Source organism: Aquila chrysaetos, chromosome 10 (genome assembly GCF_900496995.4).
Source record: "Aquila chrysaetos chrysaetos chromosome 10, bAquChr1.4, whole genome shotgun sequence".
NCBI classification, from domain to species: domain Eukaryota; kingdom Metazoa; phylum Chordata; class Aves; order Accipitriformes; family Accipitridae; genus Aquila; species Aquila chrysaetos.
Window position 1 is genome coordinate 37,052,865 of NC_044013.1, and position 18,737 is coordinate 37,071,601.

General features: G+C 41.2%; 1 protein-coding gene across 4 annotated transcripts; it reads left to right on the forward strand.

Moving 5' to 3' along the window:
• The first annotated feature begins 548 nt into the window (after positions 1-548).
• Positions 549-18,511, forward strand: TMEM248 (transmembrane protein 248). Of its 4 annotated transcripts, none has more exons than XM_041126436.1 (7): positions 549-633; positions 10,786-10,960; positions 11,632-11,917; positions 13,182-13,332; positions 14,143-14,326; positions 14,798-14,941; positions 15,731-18,511. In XM_041126436.1, the coding sequence occupies exons 2-7, from the start codon at positions 10,802-10,804 to the stop codon at positions 15,749-15,751; spliced, it is 945 nt and encodes a 314-aa protein (XP_040982370.1). In that variant the 5' UTR covers positions 549-633; positions 10,786-10,801; the 3' UTR covers positions 15,752-18,511. The 4 variants fall into 4 exon arrangements, with proteins under 4 accessions (XP_040982370.1, XP_029882896.1, XP_029882897.1 ...); XM_030027036.2 differs by lacking the exon at positions 549-633 and adding an exon at positions 2,974-3,242; XM_030027037.2 differs by lacking the exon at positions 549-633 and adding an exon at positions 4,367-4,885.
• Positions 18,512-18,737: the final 226 nt, after the last annotated feature.

The window sequence follows — 18,737 nt, forward strand, 5'->3', positions numbered from 1 at the left end:
AATGCATTTAGCCTTATGAACTATGCATTCCTAGTGTTTCAGAGATAACCAGTTACCCAAAACTCTACTGCAGAGGTGAAGCAATGAGCTAATTGGATGATCACAAGAAATTAGATTATTTAATGTAACCATGTGTCTCTGAGCCCAAATTGTTTAGGATCTGACCAGTGCTTGCAGTAAATAATACTGTAAAGTCTTTCTTTTCTTTTTAAACACTAGGTGCTAATTCTGATATCCAGGTACACAGGTTTTCCGGGGGGGGGGGGGGGGGGGTGGGGCTAAGCAAACTTTGAACTATTGTGTAAATTGCCATGTTTAAATAAAAGTGTGTACATTATGGCCTTGTTAATGAGTTCCTAAAGATCTTGTCACTGGGTTTTCTTATGTTGTTAATGATTAATGTGAATATAATTGTGACTGCTTCTGTGTTTTTGCAGACACAATTCTTAGCCATTCAAGTACAAGTCTAGGTAACAATGTCCTTTTCTTTGCAGAAAGATCATTGTAGTGATTAAGTACTTAAGAACGACTTGCTGGTGCATTTGTACTAAAGTATCTCTTATTCATATGCCATCTTGTTATCAAGCCACTAAAGTGGGAGTGTTTTCAGCAAACAAATCCTCCGAATCCCAGGTAAGATGGATTTCCATACCCCATCTCAAAGATAGCAAGCAGGAGTGGTTTGCTCCTAGCCATAGTATAGCCTGGGTAGTAACAACGCTGGGAGCAGCTCTCACAGGAACTTGCATTCTAGTGTTTGAGTAACTAGACTGCTTGAAGACCTTGTCAATATTTTATTAGGCAAATGACCCGTCTGTAGGTAAAACAGGTAAATAGTTTTGTCTTGCTTAAAAGTAAGGTAGTTCAGTTGCCCTGGTAATAACTGCAGAGTATCTTTCCAGTGTTTAAAAATTCAGACTGGGCAAGCCGTCATGCACAGGGTGCTGTGAGGTGCTGCTCGCTGAGCTGGGAAGATGCTGTGTCGGTTCTGGGCTCAGCATGAGCTGATGAACCCTCTAGTAAGCAGTACCAGATCGGCTTGGTACTGGGCATTGCTGTAGTATAGAGGTGCTCTGGTCCCACAGGCAAGGTTGGGATAAGATACAGTGAGAGACCTCAGTGATGCAAAAACTTATGAAATGGTATCTATGAACAAGTTACTTGTGAACCAGAGAGTTTAATTGAAATACTACCTTAAAGTGAATTTGAATACAGGCTGCTGTGCTTTGGTGACAGTCACAGTATCAGAAATTATTTGGTTTTTTGCAACAGCACACTACTAGTTCAGTATTACTGAAAACAAAGACTGTGCAGCTCATTACTAGGAATCGGAACTTACGTTGTAAACTACTTCTTTGCATGTGAAACCCCTATTTATTTTGCTGTAGTAAAAAAGATACTTTACAGGAAGTACCGGTTAATTAAACTGTACACTGTCTTTTAGTTTCATATAACTGAATTATAAAATTAAATTGATTCTTCTACCCGGTTATCATTAATGTTTACAAATTCTCTGGTGTATATTCTCTTGTGGCTAGGTAACTCATGCTTAAGGTAGGGAGGCATAGATAGATGCTGATGCATACAGCTAGTGCTATTTAACAGCAATTTGAAAAAAGGGGTTAAGAGGTTTGGGGGGAGAAGCGGCAGTGTTCCATCTGATAAAGAACTGAACCTTGGAGGTTCAAATGATAGAGTGACTTCAACACAAGACAAAACGGTTTGATACTTCATCTGGGTATCCAGTAGGAGATGAACGTGTCCTTTTCCTTTATCTACAGTCACCATCCTTTTGTCAGAGATGTGTACAGAACTAGTGTATATGATTTTTTTTTTTTTTAATTGTCTGAGAGGCTTGCCAAATGTGCATTGGGAATCCTACCTCCTGCCTTCCAAAAGCCTCAGTCAAGAAGAGTCATTAACTAAGGCGAGTAATTCAGTACTGGGCTTAGAGCTCTCTGAAGACAGGGTGATGTCTGATCTTTGTGATCTTCAGGAAAATACTGTAGTTTTACCTTTCCAACGTACCACAACTATTGCAAATACGCTTTGCTTCCAGCTTGTCAAACTGCTGCTGCTGCAGTCAGGGGTAGTTTAGCAGGGTGGAGACCCTGGCTGTAAATTGCAGGGTGTTGCAGCTGTCCTTGCTCGAAACAGCAGGGTTACAATGGACTAACTGGCTAAAACAGCTCGGTAATGCTGGAGGGCTGGGAGGGCTGTTTACCTTCTGCTGGATCACAGCCCATTGCCTGGTGTTGCTTCACTGGATGCCACAGAGAAGAGCCTGCTTCTGTCTTTTTTACACCCTCAGGTATTTATGTCCAGGTTGGTAAGGTCCCCCTGAGCCTTCTCCGTAGCGGGCTAAGTCATCCCTGCTCTGGGCTGCAGGCACCCCTCCCTCCGTCACCTCCATTGCCCTTTGCTGGAGTCACCCCAGTGTGTTATTCCTCCCCAGGTGCAAGACTTTACCTTTTCCTCTCTTGGACTTCATTATAATTAAAATGTTATTCTTCTGCTTCCTTCCGTTAAATCAACTGCTTTAAGGATTTAATCTTGAACGCTTCTAGGTATTGGCCACTTTTTTTGTTTTGGTTTGGTTTTTTTAAAGTTGTTTTGGCTAGTTTTCAGTGGGAAAGGGAGGGGAGAGGGGCTAGGAAACGTCGGCAGCACCTTTTTAAGGAGAGCAGGAGCGAGTGCCGGGGCTCCGCCGGGGCTGCACCAACCTCCCTCCTCCGCCGCGCTCCGGCCCGAGAAGACAACGGGGGGAGGCGGGGCGGGGCGGCGCTACGAGGTGAGCCCCGAGCAGCTTCCCGGACCCTCAGCTGCCGCCAACGAGCCCCGTCCCGGTGCGGCGGCCAGCGCGACCGGCAGCCGGTACCGGTGGTGGAGGCTCCGGGGCCGGCGGGGCCCCGCCCGCCGCCCGGCTCCTCCCGCGCGTTGCCGGCGCCGCAGCAATCTTGTCCACCCCGCGCCACCGTCCGCTCGGCCGGCCGGGGTGAGAGGTCGCAGCTGCGTCCCCGGAAGCAGCGGGAGGCGGTGGCGGAGGAGGCGGGTGTCCGGGCAGCGGCGCCGGCAGCGGCCTCCCCCCCCCCTCCCGGCCCCCTCCCCGTGGCCTCCGTCAGGGCAGGAGGATGGTGCAGAGCCCGCCCGCACGGCAGCCCCGCCGCCTCTGAGCCCCGCCGCTGCCTCCGGGCCTCCACCCGCCCGGCCCGGGGGGCCTCTTCCCCCGCCTTGGGGCGCCGGTAAGACGGGGACGGGGGGTGGCTCTGGCCGACGGGGATGCCGGCCGTCGCCAGCCCGGCGGGCCCGGGCGCGGTGGCTGTGGGGTCGCCTTCGCCTTCCTCCGCCCCGGGGAGGGAGTGTGGGGGGGGGGTCCCGGCGGTGGTCGGCGGGGCCACCTCCGGGCCTCGACGCCGAGAGCCCGCTGGCGGGTCGGTGGGCAGGAGCGGGGCCTCGGGTTGCTCCGGTGACGGTTGTGTAAAGGGTGGAAGCGCCGTCCGGAGCGGCGGCCCCGCTGCCGGGGGCAGAGCGGGTGAGGCGGGCGCTGCCCCCCGCTGCCGCCGGCCTCCGCAGAGCTTCGCTTCCAGATCCGCATGGCGAGGTGACAGGCGGGGGTCATTTGGCTTGGCCGGTGTATCGTAGCGTTAGTTTTAGTTAATTTTTTTTTTTTAAAAGAAGGTTGTTAGCTTGAACTTTGCATGGGTGGCATCGTACCAGGAAAAAATAGTACAAAAGAGTGATTCCGGTAGTACTGAAAATATTTCCGTTTCAAAAAAGCTTCTGAACAGCGGTTCATTCGTTGTTTTTTTGCTGTTTGCTGCATATCCGTATTTTATCCGCTTTTATTTTTTTTTATTTAACTTGTCTAAAGATGTCATGATGTTTTTAACAATAACGTTTCTGGTGCATCGTGCCTAGAACATGGCTGCTAGATGTCTAACGTTAAATTTAATCCGTATATCACGATCGCAGATATGGACACCCTGGGAAACATTTCTGCCTGACAAGGGAAAGAACAGACTACAGCACGGCTTGTCTTTTTTTTTTTTTCTTCCCCCTTTCCCTTTGTTTGCTTTTTAAGGGCTTGTCTTCTCTGGGGAAATTTATTTGCATGATTAGCTCTAGTGGTGTAATTATACGGGTAAATTTGCCCTGTTAGATAAACCTTGAGTCTAGATAAGAATTCATTAAGGATTACTCTCCACATCCTCCTCGAGCTCCTGAGAAGTTTTGCAATTGGAAGCGTGTCGTGGAATGAAAACCTGTCGCGGCTGGGCTTGTCTTTTCTGGTAAATCATTATTGCGTTTTTTATAAACGGTTGAGTTACGGAAAACGCACGCTAACCTCTCTGCTTCTAGGCTGGACGTAGAAAATGGTTCTAGGTTCATCTAGGGAGCCACTGCCACTTCCATCTACCTGCTCTTCCTCTGGTCTCTGGGAATAAGCCGATGGCTGCAATCCAATTTCTGGTCAGCAGGTGTCCGCAGGACAGGGGTTAACTTTTGTAGGCAGACTGAGCAGAGATAATGCTGAATTGTGCCTGCGGGACTGAATGCTCTTTGACCCGCGATTTAGTCCCGTCAAAGAGGATTAAGACCTTGGTAGCTTTGTTATCTCCCGTGATTTGAGGAGTGGCTCAAGGCCGGTGGAATGTGATTCTTCTTTCCCGCTTGAAAGGCAAGAACTTGAAATGCCGCCTGGTAACACAAAATAGACGCTGCGCTCTGTCGGTGGAGAGGCGCACCCGAGGGCACGAACAAACAGACCTCGGTGTCCTTTGTGCGAGGCGGGTGCGCCGGGCGAGGGCCAGGAGACTGGCACGTCCATCACCCCTGGATGGATGGCGGACCACAGGAGTGCAGCTCCCTCCTTAACCGCTCCCTGGCAAGTGTTCCCTGCGGGTCTGTTAGCTGTGACCGTCTTTATTTTTATTTTTTTTTTATTAAGTAGCATAACATTTTTTGTAGAAATGAAGCTGTTTTATCAAATGAGCCCCAAACGAAGTATTGATGAAACTTGTCGGTGTCAGAATTTTGTTGCTTTTCCCAAATCTCCCCTTGCCAAAAGCATGTCTGTGTTGGGAGTTTCTTTTTTTTTTTTTTTTTTTTTGAGAAGACCGTTCTGACCTGTGAATAAAGCTGGTTCCCAGGACTTGGAACTCCCAGGTTTTGTTTTGGAAGAAAACTTGCGTATGTCCTGGCATGTCGGGTTTTGTTAATTATCTATCTGTAAAATGGAGACTGTACTTACCTACGTGAGATCGGGCTAAGCAAATTAAAGTCCTGTTTCTTCTGACCAGTGGGGGTGAAGTATATAGACACGGTAATATTACTGCCATATCCTTGATATTTCAGCTATTGCTTAAGTCCCTTATTTCAGTCGGGTTTGCTGCTGTTTGTATTTTCTCCTTCACTAGCGGCCACTGGCTGTTTTCCTGTTTCACTGACACAGCCAGCGTTACCTTCTTTCTACATCCAGAACTCTTATTTTGCCATTCCCACTAAAGCTGCCATTTCCTCAACTTGTCAGTCATTTTCTGCTTGTGATTCAAGCTGTGTATCTGTCTGCGTCTCTGTCTCCTTACAGTTCTCATTACAAGCAACAGTTCTCATTACAAACAGTTTGAAGAGCCTTTCTCTGGCATTTTTCAGTACTTACACTGCTGCATTCTGTACCCACTCCTTAATGGGTAGCTTCAATGCAGTCAACTATTAACCTTCTTAAATTGGTCACTAAACCAGTTTCTGATTATTCAACTGTTAGTGAGGCTTTTCATACTTCTTGAATAAAGCCCTTCTGTGAACTGCATTTGTTTGGCTGTTGTCAGTGCGGTCTACGCAGAATTTGATTTCTCATGGAACTTCGACAGATCCTTTAAAACTGAATCATTCTACATTTGCCTTCCTCTCCCGGGTTCTCATGCTAAGCAGCAGTAACCAGAATAGCATTTTTTAATACAACTTCAAAGTCCTTGAGTCTAATATAGTGTGTTTTATTGTAGTCTGTTTGATTTAGATTATGAGAAGTCATGTTGTAAGTCATGACTTTGACTTGTAAAAGGCTTTAAAAACGCGCAAGCCAGAACTCTTGTGTATGAAAGTGTACTCTTTCCCATGGCACAGGCTTGCTTGGCAAATGGGGCTGCCTTTTTAAACTTTGGCAGCAAAATGTCTATTTTAAACCAGAGGTTAGGTTTACTTTTATTTTACAGCTGGGTATATTTTAAATTGTGTTTTTCACTTGTAACGAAAGTCAGAATTTGGGGTTCTTGGAACCAGTGAAAAAAGGTTTTCCTCACATCGTTTGTATTTACTGGGTTATAACTTTTCTACTCTTTTCTGGTTCTTCATGTTTTTAAAACTCTTAGCATTTCACAACAGTATTTGGAACTTGCTTGCATTTGTCTGTTTCTGCATAAATTTTTCTTTAAGTGGTAAATTAAAATCAACTTTGCTGTCCCAGGAGTATCAGCTGACACACTGTTCAGGTGCTTGTTTAATGCCACCACAGACATTTTGAACTACAACTACGTATTTGTTGGAAAGGGCTGTTAAATATCTGGAAACGTTGCATACACAGATTGAGTAATATCTGATCCGCATATTTTCCTCTTTTATTTTTTAACTCATCTACTTTTTAGTGTATGTTTTCTGTCTTTAACAAGAGTTCCAGTCAGGAACTTGGCTGTTTGAAATTCAGTAAGAATTCGATCCTTGAAATTTACTATAAGTCTGATCAAATTACTTACCTTCCTTGGCCTTGTTTTATGGGTAGAACTGAAATGTTTGCTGTTTATGTAGCTCTTGGGGATGTTGAAATGCTTAATTATGCTTTGAAAAGTGTTTTGAGAGGTGAAGAGAAACATTTCATGCAAGTATGAAGCATTTTGCTTCGTTCTGTTCTTGCAAGTCCCCAGGCTGTCAGGCTTTCATTAATAATCTGCCTCCTGACTGACTCCGTTACCAGAATAACGTGAGGAAAGAATTTCCATTTCAACAGGTGATGTTCTCGCTCTCAGTACAATTCTGTGCTGTACATACAGTGTCTTCTGTCAGTGCTCTTTGCATGTGCAAAGGGCCAGGCCGTTTTCCTGCCACACTTTCTGCTTCCAGGCTCTAGGAAAATGTGTTTTTTTTAATCAGTAAACATATTTATAGGATAAAATAGCTCAGAAGAATGTGATGAGCCACTGACTGGTTTGAGCCGACTCACTGTTATCTCCCACTTGGGTGCTTTGTCTTGGGGGAGTAGATGTGTTTGTGCATATCTGGCTGCTGATCTTTTGGTTATACGTGGTTGCAGTGGATTGAAGGATCCTACGTGATGTTTTCATCAACTTTCTTCCTCTGCAAGTCTCGATTACTGCTATTCCTCTACTTTGTGAAGAAGACTGATGGCATTTACTATGAATCTGTTTACTTTGTTTTATTTTGTTAACACTGAAGGACAGGAGAAGGGGAAGAAGATCAGTTGGACAGAAAAAATGCTCTGCTCTGGAGGATTCCCCTCCCTTCATTCCTCTAGGAGTCAGCCCTGCCTGCCCCTCTGCTGCTGACAGAGGTTTTCAGGCTGTTACAGTTTCATCCTGCAGGGTCTTGATATGCTTCCTAAAAAGATGAACTGAAACAGCTGCAGATACTGGCACCTCTTTTTTTCCACAGATACCAGTATGGTAAAGTAAGTCTTCCTATAAAATTAGTAGGAAACCCCTCTTTTGCTCCCAACTGCATGTTTTATGATAAAAATATTATGTTGTGAAATTCTAACGAAGATTTAAAGAAAAAAATCTTGATTAGCCTTCCCCAATTCCTGAAAGAAACTGACTGTAAAAGCTCGCTCTAGTTTGTGTAGTAGAAATTAATAGTTTGTTTCAGGGCATAAAAGGGCAACCGTCTGGTGAGTTTAGAAGCTTCTCTTTAATTTCAGTTTTTATCCTGTTTTCTTTCCTTTAAAAAAAGGAGGGGGAGATGATAATTGCTGCTGCTCTGAGAACCAGCAGGGGCTTTATTTTCAGTTGTAAGATCAGCTGAGGTTACTTTTGCTAGTTCTGTTCGATAGGCTGGTGATATTAGATTAGAGGTATAGACACTCTTATTAATTGATCTTTATAAAGCTTTGACAGACCATCTTGAATATTTTGAACTTTAATAGGCAGCTTCACAGTTAACACAACTGCGATCTATTTTGCTTTACTATTCTAGTGTTTTAGGTGTTAGGCATCAAGTTCGGTTTGAAGAGAAGAAAACCAAATTAAAGATATTTTTGGTACCTGCTACTGTTTACTGTTCTTAAATGAGAGGCACTTTCGTTTGAGATCAACACCATTTCTTTGTTTGCATTTTATTTATGGATGGCTTGCTAGGAAAATCACAGTTTGGTTGTTTTGTGTTTATGAGTGTTTTTCTGGCACGCAACATTATTTTCATTCAAAGCGGTTAACCCTGATGTGACCCATTTTGTAACCCCCATTGTACTACTAGTGATGGGGCATGTTTGAAAACATAATTGATTTATAAATAAACTGAACTGCACAGTTAAGATTAAATGCTGTTTTGCGCAATAAGGTGTTCAGGCTTAGAAAACATGTGAGGTCTTAATGGAGTGCTGTTTGGGTTAGCGCTAGCCTGCTGCCCTTCTCTTCTACCCACAGTTTTCTTCCTTAAGGTATTTCAGTGGTGGTTTTTTATTATTTAAACCCCTCCAAATGTTTTTCTCCTTTAGACTGACTATCTTACATGCACAACGAGAAGGGAAAATATTTGTGAGGAAATTACAGGATTTTAGGCTTCCTAGTGGAAAGATGGCAGTTGACATTATGGCAAGATAAATGTAAAAATTGTCAGACATTTACTTTGATGCTTTCAAATTCACGTTTTGGTTTTTTTTTCCTTTTGGCAACTGCAATTTTACTTTTAATACCTGCTTTAGTACAGCACGTGGGTTTTTGTTGGGTTTTTTTTTATTGTTAGGAGTTCAGTTCCTTTGATATTAACCCTCAAAATGGGAATTTCATCCTTCTGCTATGACTCATTTCATTGACTTTTTGCTCTTTGCAATATACTTCAAGATTTTCCTTATTTGTAATTTGTTCTTGAAAAACTGATAGGTCTATTTCAGATGTTACCTTTTCTATACTCTTTCATATACAAATAAGCAGGAATTTAAAATGTTACACCTTTGAGGTTGCTGTATATGGTCTTGACCCGTACTGGAGGAAGACTCCTTAAACTGTAGAATAAGTGACTCTTTTCTCGCTTTTTAGACCGCTACCCAATTCTGTGTTTGCCTGGGACTCTGACATATTAACTGTTGTGTATTTCCATCCTTTACCATTTTTAACTTTTTAACTGTGTAACATAATTTCCAGTGTTTGTAGGGCCTGATTTAAGAGCACAATATCTCTCCAGTGCTTGCTGAGTGTTTCCCAACGAGTACCATCAGCTGTAACTCTGCCTGAACGTGGCATTTGGTCTTGATGTATACACCTCAATACCGAGCAATTACTTTGGAGTTGGTGGCCAATGTTCCAGGCTGGCAGTTTTCATTCTTCCTGTTGCGCTTGAGCTACTTGTTAGGCTGACTGGAGATTTTTATTGCGTGAGTATTAAAAGGCTTAGCCAGAGTGGAGAGAGGCAGGCAGCAGTTATTAGAGCCGCTTTCTAAATTATTTATGTAGCTAAAAAGTGAAATCTGATCTTGCTTTCCTGACCTGCCAGGAGGTAATAGCATTCGGTTTCTTCTTTTAACTGTGTGAAAAAGAAATAAATTATATTCTTTAGGTTATTCATTTACACAGAGGAAGTTGGTAGTTAGAACTAGAGCTGGTAGAAGAATAGCATTGGTGTTGTGTTTCTAATGGGTTCTAACAGAAAGGAGGAGTTTAAGTGTCGGACCATTAAGTGAACCCCTAAAAACTAGTGGGAATGTACATTTTGATTTACATGCACTGATCTTTTTCACAAGTTCTTTTATAATTAGTGTTATTTAAGCACTTTATTTCATAAAAAATCAGTAGTTCTTCAGGCAGCAGTGTGGAAACGTTCTTCTTAGTTCTGGTTTGCACTAACTGTGTCCAATTGCTATTTTCATGTCAGCTCTAGCACTGAAATCCACAGTTGCTCCTTTTTCTCTCACAAATGCTCAAAAGGCATATTACGCTTCGGAAATTGCAGCTTATAGCATTTTCTAATTGCTTTCAAAGCCATTGAGTTATGGGAGCATATTAAGCAACCAGCACTTAAAAGCTGGTGCTCTCTTACATAAAAATATTAGCCCAAATATTTTTATATGTATGCTTTTCAACGCATCCAGTTTTATGGCTGATTTTAGACTCTGTGGTAAACAAGCATGCTAATGGAGCTGTTGGAAGCCCCTTTAAAAAGGAATCACAGTACTGTATATGCTGTGGGTGACATTCAGCTTTGATTAAACGTTGTAATAAAGCCTGCATCTGTGTTGTTATTTTCAAAAGGAAATTCAGAAGGGAACACTGAATACAACTCTGCTTTTGGTTTATCTTTTGATCTTTTTCCATCTCAACATGTGTCTCCAATGTTTCTAGATAGAGTGTTTGAGATTTTTAACTAGGGCTCATTTAAGAAATTTGCTGCCAGTGACAAGATAGGAAGCAAAATGTACAGAAGTGCGGATCGTACCCAGGATGATCCTTACCAACACCAGCTCTCCCTTTCCCTTTCACTCCTGCTGCCTTCTGACACCTTCACTGGCCTGTTTGGCCATAACACAGCTGGTCTTGGACGTACTTTTTTTTTTTTTTTTTTCAGGTGAACAATCAGAATAATGTTCAACATAAACCTGTTGGAGAACCTGAAGGTTTACATCAGCAGTCGACCTCCGCTTGTGGTCTTTATGATCAGTGTAAGCGCTATGGCAATAGCTTTTCTGACACTGGGTTATTTCTTCAAAATCAAGGAGATCAAGTCACCAGAAATGACAGAGGTAGGTACAAAAAGTTCCTGAGCTAAACAGTGGGAATACTAATTTGAAAAACATGCCCAAAGCTAATGAGTTGTTGTTTTTTTTTTCCCCCCCCCAAGAACCCTCTCATGGGAATGCGCAGAGTCTTACAGGAGATTGTCTTTATTTATACTTGCCTCTAATTTCATTAGGAAAGAGGCTATTGGTATGAATGTTTGAATAGTCTTGTTTTATTTCGAGGATGAGGCCGAATCATCTGACATGCGTCTTCCCTACTATGGCTAGAAGCCTTTCTTTTTCTTACTCTGTTGCGTCAGCTAGCTTGTTTGTGAAACTTCTTATCTAGTAGTACTATTCTGTAATGAGCTAGAAACCGCTTACACCCTGAGCGTGGTGAGAACGGACCAAGTTAGTATATTCTTTCTGTCGTTTAAAGGAGGATATTCTGCTGCTGCACTGAGCAGCGGTCGGGTAGTGGCTGGGATTGAATACATCTAACTTGTGTAAACAACTTGTCCCATTGTTGAGATAGCCATGGTGGTATTTGTGCTTGCTTTGTGAGCCATGTAATTTTTGTTAAATGGCTTGGAACTGCGGGCGAATGGTACATATCAAGGTCTGCACTGCCCTAGAGAAGTGGCAGCCAACAGTTAACTTGCTAATCTGTTTGAAATCTTCACATTTGTTTTAAGGACTGGAATACTTTCCTTCTGAGGTTTAATGATTTGGACTTCTGTATATCTGAGAATGAAACCTTAAAGCATCTCATCAACGATACCACAACTCCAGAAAGTACGGTGACTAGTGGACAGGCGAGATCTTCTACACAGTCTCCACAGGCTCTTGAGGACTCTGGTCCAATAAACATCTCTGTTACAATCACTTTGACGCTGGACCCACTCAGACCATTTGGGGGATATTCTCGCAATGTCACACATCTAAGTTCCACAATTTTTGGACACCAAATCGGACTCTCAGGTATGCAAGACTTGACCTTTATAAATTTGAATGATAACTATATAATCAAATAAAAATTCACCACCTTATTGTTGGTGAGATAAATCTTTTGCTTAGAACGTATATGTGTTTCCAGATTTGTTGTGAGTATATTCCTGTATAGAGCCCTTCACTTGTTTGCTAGAAAAACTTTTCCCTGCCCTCAGAATGGAAAAGAACCTGCAGGTTTGCCAAGTTTAGGCTTTGCAGTTTTAAATGATTAACCTAATGACAATGGAAGGTAATTTTTAAGCCAACAAAATTCCAAGCAGCAAAAACTTCTACAGTGACTATCTTCAGTTCTATCTTGATACATCTTCAAGTCCCTAACTCGCATTTGAGAGGCGTTAATGTACATACATTAGAGATCAAGTAGCAAGCTGTCTAAAACAACCAGAGTTTATCTAAAAGCATGCATGAATAAGCTTTAATGCTGCAAACAGCAACAAGCAAGATGGTTACAGTTTCTGTGGTGTGAAGAGACTGATCTGCTATGAGGCTGCCCTGACAGTAAGTTTTGGCAGGAGATTGTAGAAAATTAGTAGAAATTGATAATAGAACCTCATTGAATTTTAGCTTTTAGGCAGGGTTGCATTTTATAATAATGCCTGAAGGTGTCTTGAACCTCAGAGACCTGTGAAGAGACATTTGCCATAGCTGTAAATCTGTATTACTGTATTTTATGTTGTTGTTATTGTGTTACTGCTTTAAGAGCTATCAAATGCAAGTTCCATTTCCAACAGCCTGGATTTATTTTCAGTATGAATATATCCACATGGAGTTAACGTACCCTACTTAATGTGCAGTTCAATATCTCCTGGCACCTTTTTGTCTACACGAGTATCTCCAATTTGAAAAGAAAAATCAGATGTGGAACAAAGTCTTTGGGAGGAGAAAGGTTAAAGATCTGTGATTTTACTTTCTAATAAAGTTCTCTGAACATGCATGAATTCACTTAGAAATAGTGAGTTTTTCATTTCTGAAAGGAGCCTAATGACCCCACTTCTTCTGGGGGCAGGAGGGATTAGAAAGACCAGCAGCTGGGGTTTTTGTAGTTTGTTTTGTTTTGTTTTTTAACTTTCTTTTTGTTCTCTTTGTTGTTAGTAAAGATCCTGGATGACTTCAAAGGTACAGTTTCAGGGTTATGGTTGCTGCCTTAGTGGTTTGCGTGTTGTCCTTATCCTGGTGATTGTTGCTCAGATACTTTTGTGAACGAAAACCAGCTTTCCTTCTCTCTTTCTCAAAGGCAGAGAATCCCATGAGGAGATAAATATTACATTCACCCTGCCGGCTGCCTGGAATTCAGATGACTGCGTTCTTCATGGCCACTGCGAGCAGGTTGTGTTCACAACCTGCATGACTGTGACAGCAGCCAGCAATGTATTTCCTGTCACTGTGTACGTGCATTTTAAATGCTCCTTCATAGACTGGTTACTGGGTGATTAATTCCTCAGCTGGTTCTCTGAGGTTGTTACTTCCTGATGAACGTTATTGTTGACTGTGGAAATTACCTACCTACCTGCCTGCCTTCCCCCACAGTAAAAACCCTGTCTTGAGACTTGCTGTCTTTTAGCAACACTAGGTTTTTCTGAGGATGTTTTGAACTATAGGCCCTACCTGCCTTTCAATGTGCTACCTGTGATTTAAATTTGTTCCTGTGTGTTCACTAGGAACAAAAGAATCCGTGAATATATAAGAAAGACACCCTATAATTTAGTTTCACTACCTTGTGTGAGAGCTAAGGCTTGACACTAAGGTTCTTATCCTTTTCCCTGTTGAGAGATCAGCGTAAGCTGAGTGCTGCTTTGCTGCCATCCCCCAGCAGGTACAGACCTTTCATCAAAATAGTTTCCCTTTGTCTTCTCTAGACTCTCTGACACTATTCAGTATACCCTGGAGAACCACCAGATAGATTCACGTGACTCTGTGAACCTTTATGAAAACCAGTGTTTTTCTAATTAAGCTGTGGGATGTTGACTTACTGCAACAACACGCAGTTAAATTCTAATCTTAGTATAGGAATCAGATCGTTTTTTATACACCTTTTTGGTTAAGCTTTGTTTTTTGTTGTTGTTTTGGAAGGTCCAAAATAAAACCGTGTTTTATGCTGCTATTGAGAAGACTGGGCTTGGCTCAGTTCTCCATGTTTACGAAGGCTAACTTTCAGAATGGCAATTGGGGTGCTAATTATTTCTGTTTTTCTGCAGTCAGCCACCGCATTGTGTTCCTGAAACATACAGCAATGCTACACTTTGGTACAAGATCTTTACCACAGCAAGGGACTCTAATACAAAATATGCACAAGATTATAACCCTTTCTGGTGTTACAAAGGAGCAATCGGAAAAGTGTATCATGCTTTAAATCCCAAGCTAACTGTTATAGTTCCAGATGTAAGTGCCGTGGTGTTTTTGTATGTTATGTTGAATAAATGTTTAGCTCTGGTTTAATTGAATATGGTCCTGTTCATGTCCTAAAATAGTCCTGTTCAGTGCTGGTTTATTGTGCAGTGCCAGGGCTGAGACAGAGTTGGGTGTGCTTTACCGCTGGTGGGTGTGATGGTCTTCATGTAATCTCCATATGCCTCACAGCTTTTAATAACGAACATTTATATTTTGAAGCCATTTGACAAAAGACACTGCCAGTATATGGGAAGAGATCTCTAGTACAGATTTTTAACATGAGGACCATTTCAGCTCTTTATGTGCCACAATTAGGAATCACTTTAATTACTATGCCAGCTGTGTAAAGGGGAGAAAGTTGATTTATGAAGTAATTTCTGTCCTTATCTGATAATTATTGCTTTAATATAAAATGCCAACTATTGGTGCATTGTCAGTAAATGGTTTTAATTCTCTGTGCAGGATGATCGCTCTCTAATAAACCTGCATCTCATGCATACCAGTTACTTTCTTTTTGTGATGGTGATTACAATGTTCTGCTATGCAGTTATTAAAGGCAGACCAAGCAAACTAAGGCAAAGCAATACAGAATTCTGCTCTGAAAAGGTGAGTCTGTGTAACAACAAAATATTGACTCTGATAAGAAAACAGAAAACGTCCTTGTCGACATAGTGCAGACTGGTTTTTCTTATCTCTGGAGATGTAGATTTAATTCCCTTTCAAAGAGACATGGGTGTTTCATTGTGGACAGTACAGACAGGTGCTACAAAATACATATATGTGCTTTGTAGATCCTCAGATTTCTCTCCTACAGAAGTGGATTATTGCAGTTCGGTAAGTGCTGTAACGCAACTCTTATGCCATAATTCTGATGTTACTTGCAGCGTTTTGTATGAAGCATTGAATAGATGGCACTGAGTAGTTTTATTTATCTTTTATCACAACAGACTGAAAATTTCAAATAAAACATGATAGGTGATTCTAATGGTTGTTAATCAGAATTTAATTAAAACAATGACAAAGCTATTGAAACAGTCACTGTTCAATACTGCATTGGAGACCTGCACTTTGCTTGAAGGATTAAATATGAATATATTCAATTGTGAAGTAGGAAGCTAATGTTGGCACCTTTTGATCTTAATATTTTGTAGTATAAACTGGTTTGGGCTTTTTGGTTTTGTGGTTTTTTGGGGGGGGTTGTTTTTGTTTTTTAATTGATAATTTTAAGCACAAAACACCTTCAGACTTACTTTGATTTTCTTCCCAAGTTAGACTTTTCAAGGTTCTTTGAAAAGGCAAGGACAGATATGCCAGCTGCGTGGGGATAAGTAATATCACTGTTATGGGATTAAGCATTTGACTTTTAATTAAATGTTTTCTTTTTCTTTTGTTTAGGTTGCTTTGTCAGAAGCATAATCCATCCTCTCCTTTGACTGAGAATGACTGAGAACCGTAATCATTGCCTGCTGAACCCAGAATGGGTCTTAACACTCTGTGAATACATTATCTTGCAATGTTGGTTTATTCCAACCAAAGACATTTCAAGTGCCTGTAATTGATTTGTACATATTTATAAAAGTATATTCAGAATAGGTCAGATGATGCACTTGTTCCGCATTGTAGTGCGGCCGGAAATTTTCAGTCTTTACCTGTGGACATAGCCGAATGTTTGTGTAGATATGTTTAGTGATATGGCTACATATAGTCAGAGCAAGATATTTTTGTCTAGCTGCATCTGGGCAGGTTAAGATGCCTTTGCAAGTGTCTCAAACAAACGAACAGATCTTTTGTTTTTTGCCCAATGATATGTACAGTGTGTTTGAAACAGTATGCACCTTTGATATAATACTGCATTTCCAAAGCCACCAATCTACTACATGAATTAAATGTGTATTTGTGTGGCCTAATACTTTCTTCCATTTGCTCCTTGCTTGCAAGAAAAGATATCAACATTTTAGATTTTTTTTTTGAAAAAAGAAATACATATTCACATTTTAATAGTGCTGTATTTAGGACAAACTTGTGCTTTTATTCATAGTAAAAAAAATAAGAAGTGAAGTCCCATTTTAAAATGTTTCTTACTGAAAAGTGCTAAGTTTAATTTTTTTTTGTTTAATTTTTTTTTTAATTTTTTTTTTTTTTTTTTTTTTTCATTTGGCTTGCTGAATGCCAGAGAACCAGTCAGCATAGAGACTATCTGGAAAGCTTTCCACTTGGCCTCCCATCCGCAGCCCTCAAACCAGGATTGTGTGTGTCTGCTGCAGAGCAGCTTTCTGTAAACTTTTTTTTCTAGAAAGTGAAACTTAATAAAAAGATGTATTGTATTAACAGTCTGTTGGGGCTCTGCACAGCCTTGGGCAAGTGCAAATAATGAAAGGAAAAGAAATCCCATAGTCTGTAATAGAGCTTCACTTTGGGACTCTCCATCCATCTCTGAAGGGCAGCTGAAAATGACACTTTTATTAGCTTTGTCCTATTTCCATTTAATGCTGTCCACTCAGGGGAAAATGACAAGGAGAGGACTATGGCTGTTGCGATTAAGGTCAAAGAAACCACACAGTAAAACACATACTGTTCTCTCTGTCCATTCCTAAATCAGAGGTTTTATTCTGCGCGTTTCTCCCTTTCCCATTCTGGCTTTTGCTCTTTCTTTCTGGCTTCTTACCGAGTAGCCTCCTTAATTTTCAGGAGTCGGGGTTTTCCTGCAGACTTTTCCACCACTGCTTTTAAAATCTCACTGGTTGCCTTAATTGACCTTTCATCTTGTCTTTCAGCTTTCTCGTCAGGTAGTATAACTGTAGGTCTGCATACCTACATGTAAGCTTTTTTCCCCTCCTTTTGCTCTAAACTACACAAAGGAAGAAACCCAAGTCAAAATCTCGCAGTCTCAATTATGCTGGCATGAGATTCTTGGTTCATTACTTATAGACACTATTGAGTGGTACCCTACTGGTCTGTATGTATGGGACTTCAGTAAGTTCACGAGTCTTCAGAGCATTTGAAGCAAAATAGCCACACTTTTCTTCAGAACATGTTTCCTTTATAGAATTTCACTTACTTAAGTGGTGTTAACTAACATGCGTTTTTCTCCGGGAGTGTTAAGGCAAAGCTTAGAGATGGCCTAGTTTGAAGTCTAGGGATAAAATGAAGCTTCCAGTTTTCTCCTGATGCTGCTATGGGCTAATACTGCTTCTTTGAAATGAATCAGTGAAGTCAAAACAGGTAGACGGCTTCTCATGAAAACTGTCCGAGCTGTTCCTAATTCACACATAGCCAGCCTTCTGCATTAATACTGACTTCTAGAGTTGCCTACGAGGGTGGCTTGATCTGGGGACCAAAGGCAGGAATAGGAAATGGATTGGGATGGTGTTGCAAATTCTGGAAATACCTAGAAAACACCCACCATAATGCAACTCCTCGAAAAAAGCAAAGCCAAGTCCTTTCTGTTTCAGCAAATTAAAAACTAAAACTCCAGATGTTCTAACTGGAACTTGATCTGTTGTGGAAAACAGATTTTTTTTTTTTTTTTTTTTTTTTTAAATCTGGTTTTGCTATTTGGTAATTAGAGGAGCCTGCTTTGCAATTTATCACCCACTGTATTGAAGTACCCAGAATTGCTAAGATTATACAACCCACAAACGCATAAGGGAAATGTTAAAGAGTTGTATTTTTTGGCCTTAGTTTATCCCTTTGCACCCCTGTATTGCAGCAGAGAGGTAAGCGTGTCCATCAGGTTGAAATGCTGTAATACTGAGGAATATTGGATTGTTCCTAGGCGCAATGTACAAAAGTTAAATGCAGCCAAACAGAAGAGTAAAAACTTAATATTAAAGTTCAGATCATATTGATCTTTCCTTTTTTGTTTTCTTTTTCTTTTTAACTATGACTTGAATCAGTTTTGATTCTATTTGTACGTGTTTTCTTGTTCTTAGAAAGCTGCCATTTTCTTTTGCATTTTTCTTTGGCATTACATAGAAAATCTGAGCCTTGGTTTTCAACCCTCTGCAGGTGATTGTAGGGTTAAGATGGCTTTTTTGTTTTGTTTTGTTCTTACATTTCACTTGTCTTGTTGCATGATGGTTAATAGCTGATTTGGAAATGACATTTCTCTCCTAGATTAATTTTGTGTTTGTAAGATGTGCATATTGCTTTGCAGAATAAAAACAATGAAGTTTATTCTGTTGTCTTTATTTCTACTGCCCAGGTGCTGTTGAGGTTTCATAAATCACCTATGTTATATGGACCATCGGAGGAAATTAGTAGTGAAAGTCTGCAATAGACTGGAACTTCAAACCCTTTGTGTACCTAAGGTGCAGTGAGCATCTTACGTAGACTTTTTTCTTTATGTATTATGGTGTAGGGAATGTAGCTGTTTGCCCATCATGGGAAATGCAGAATTTGT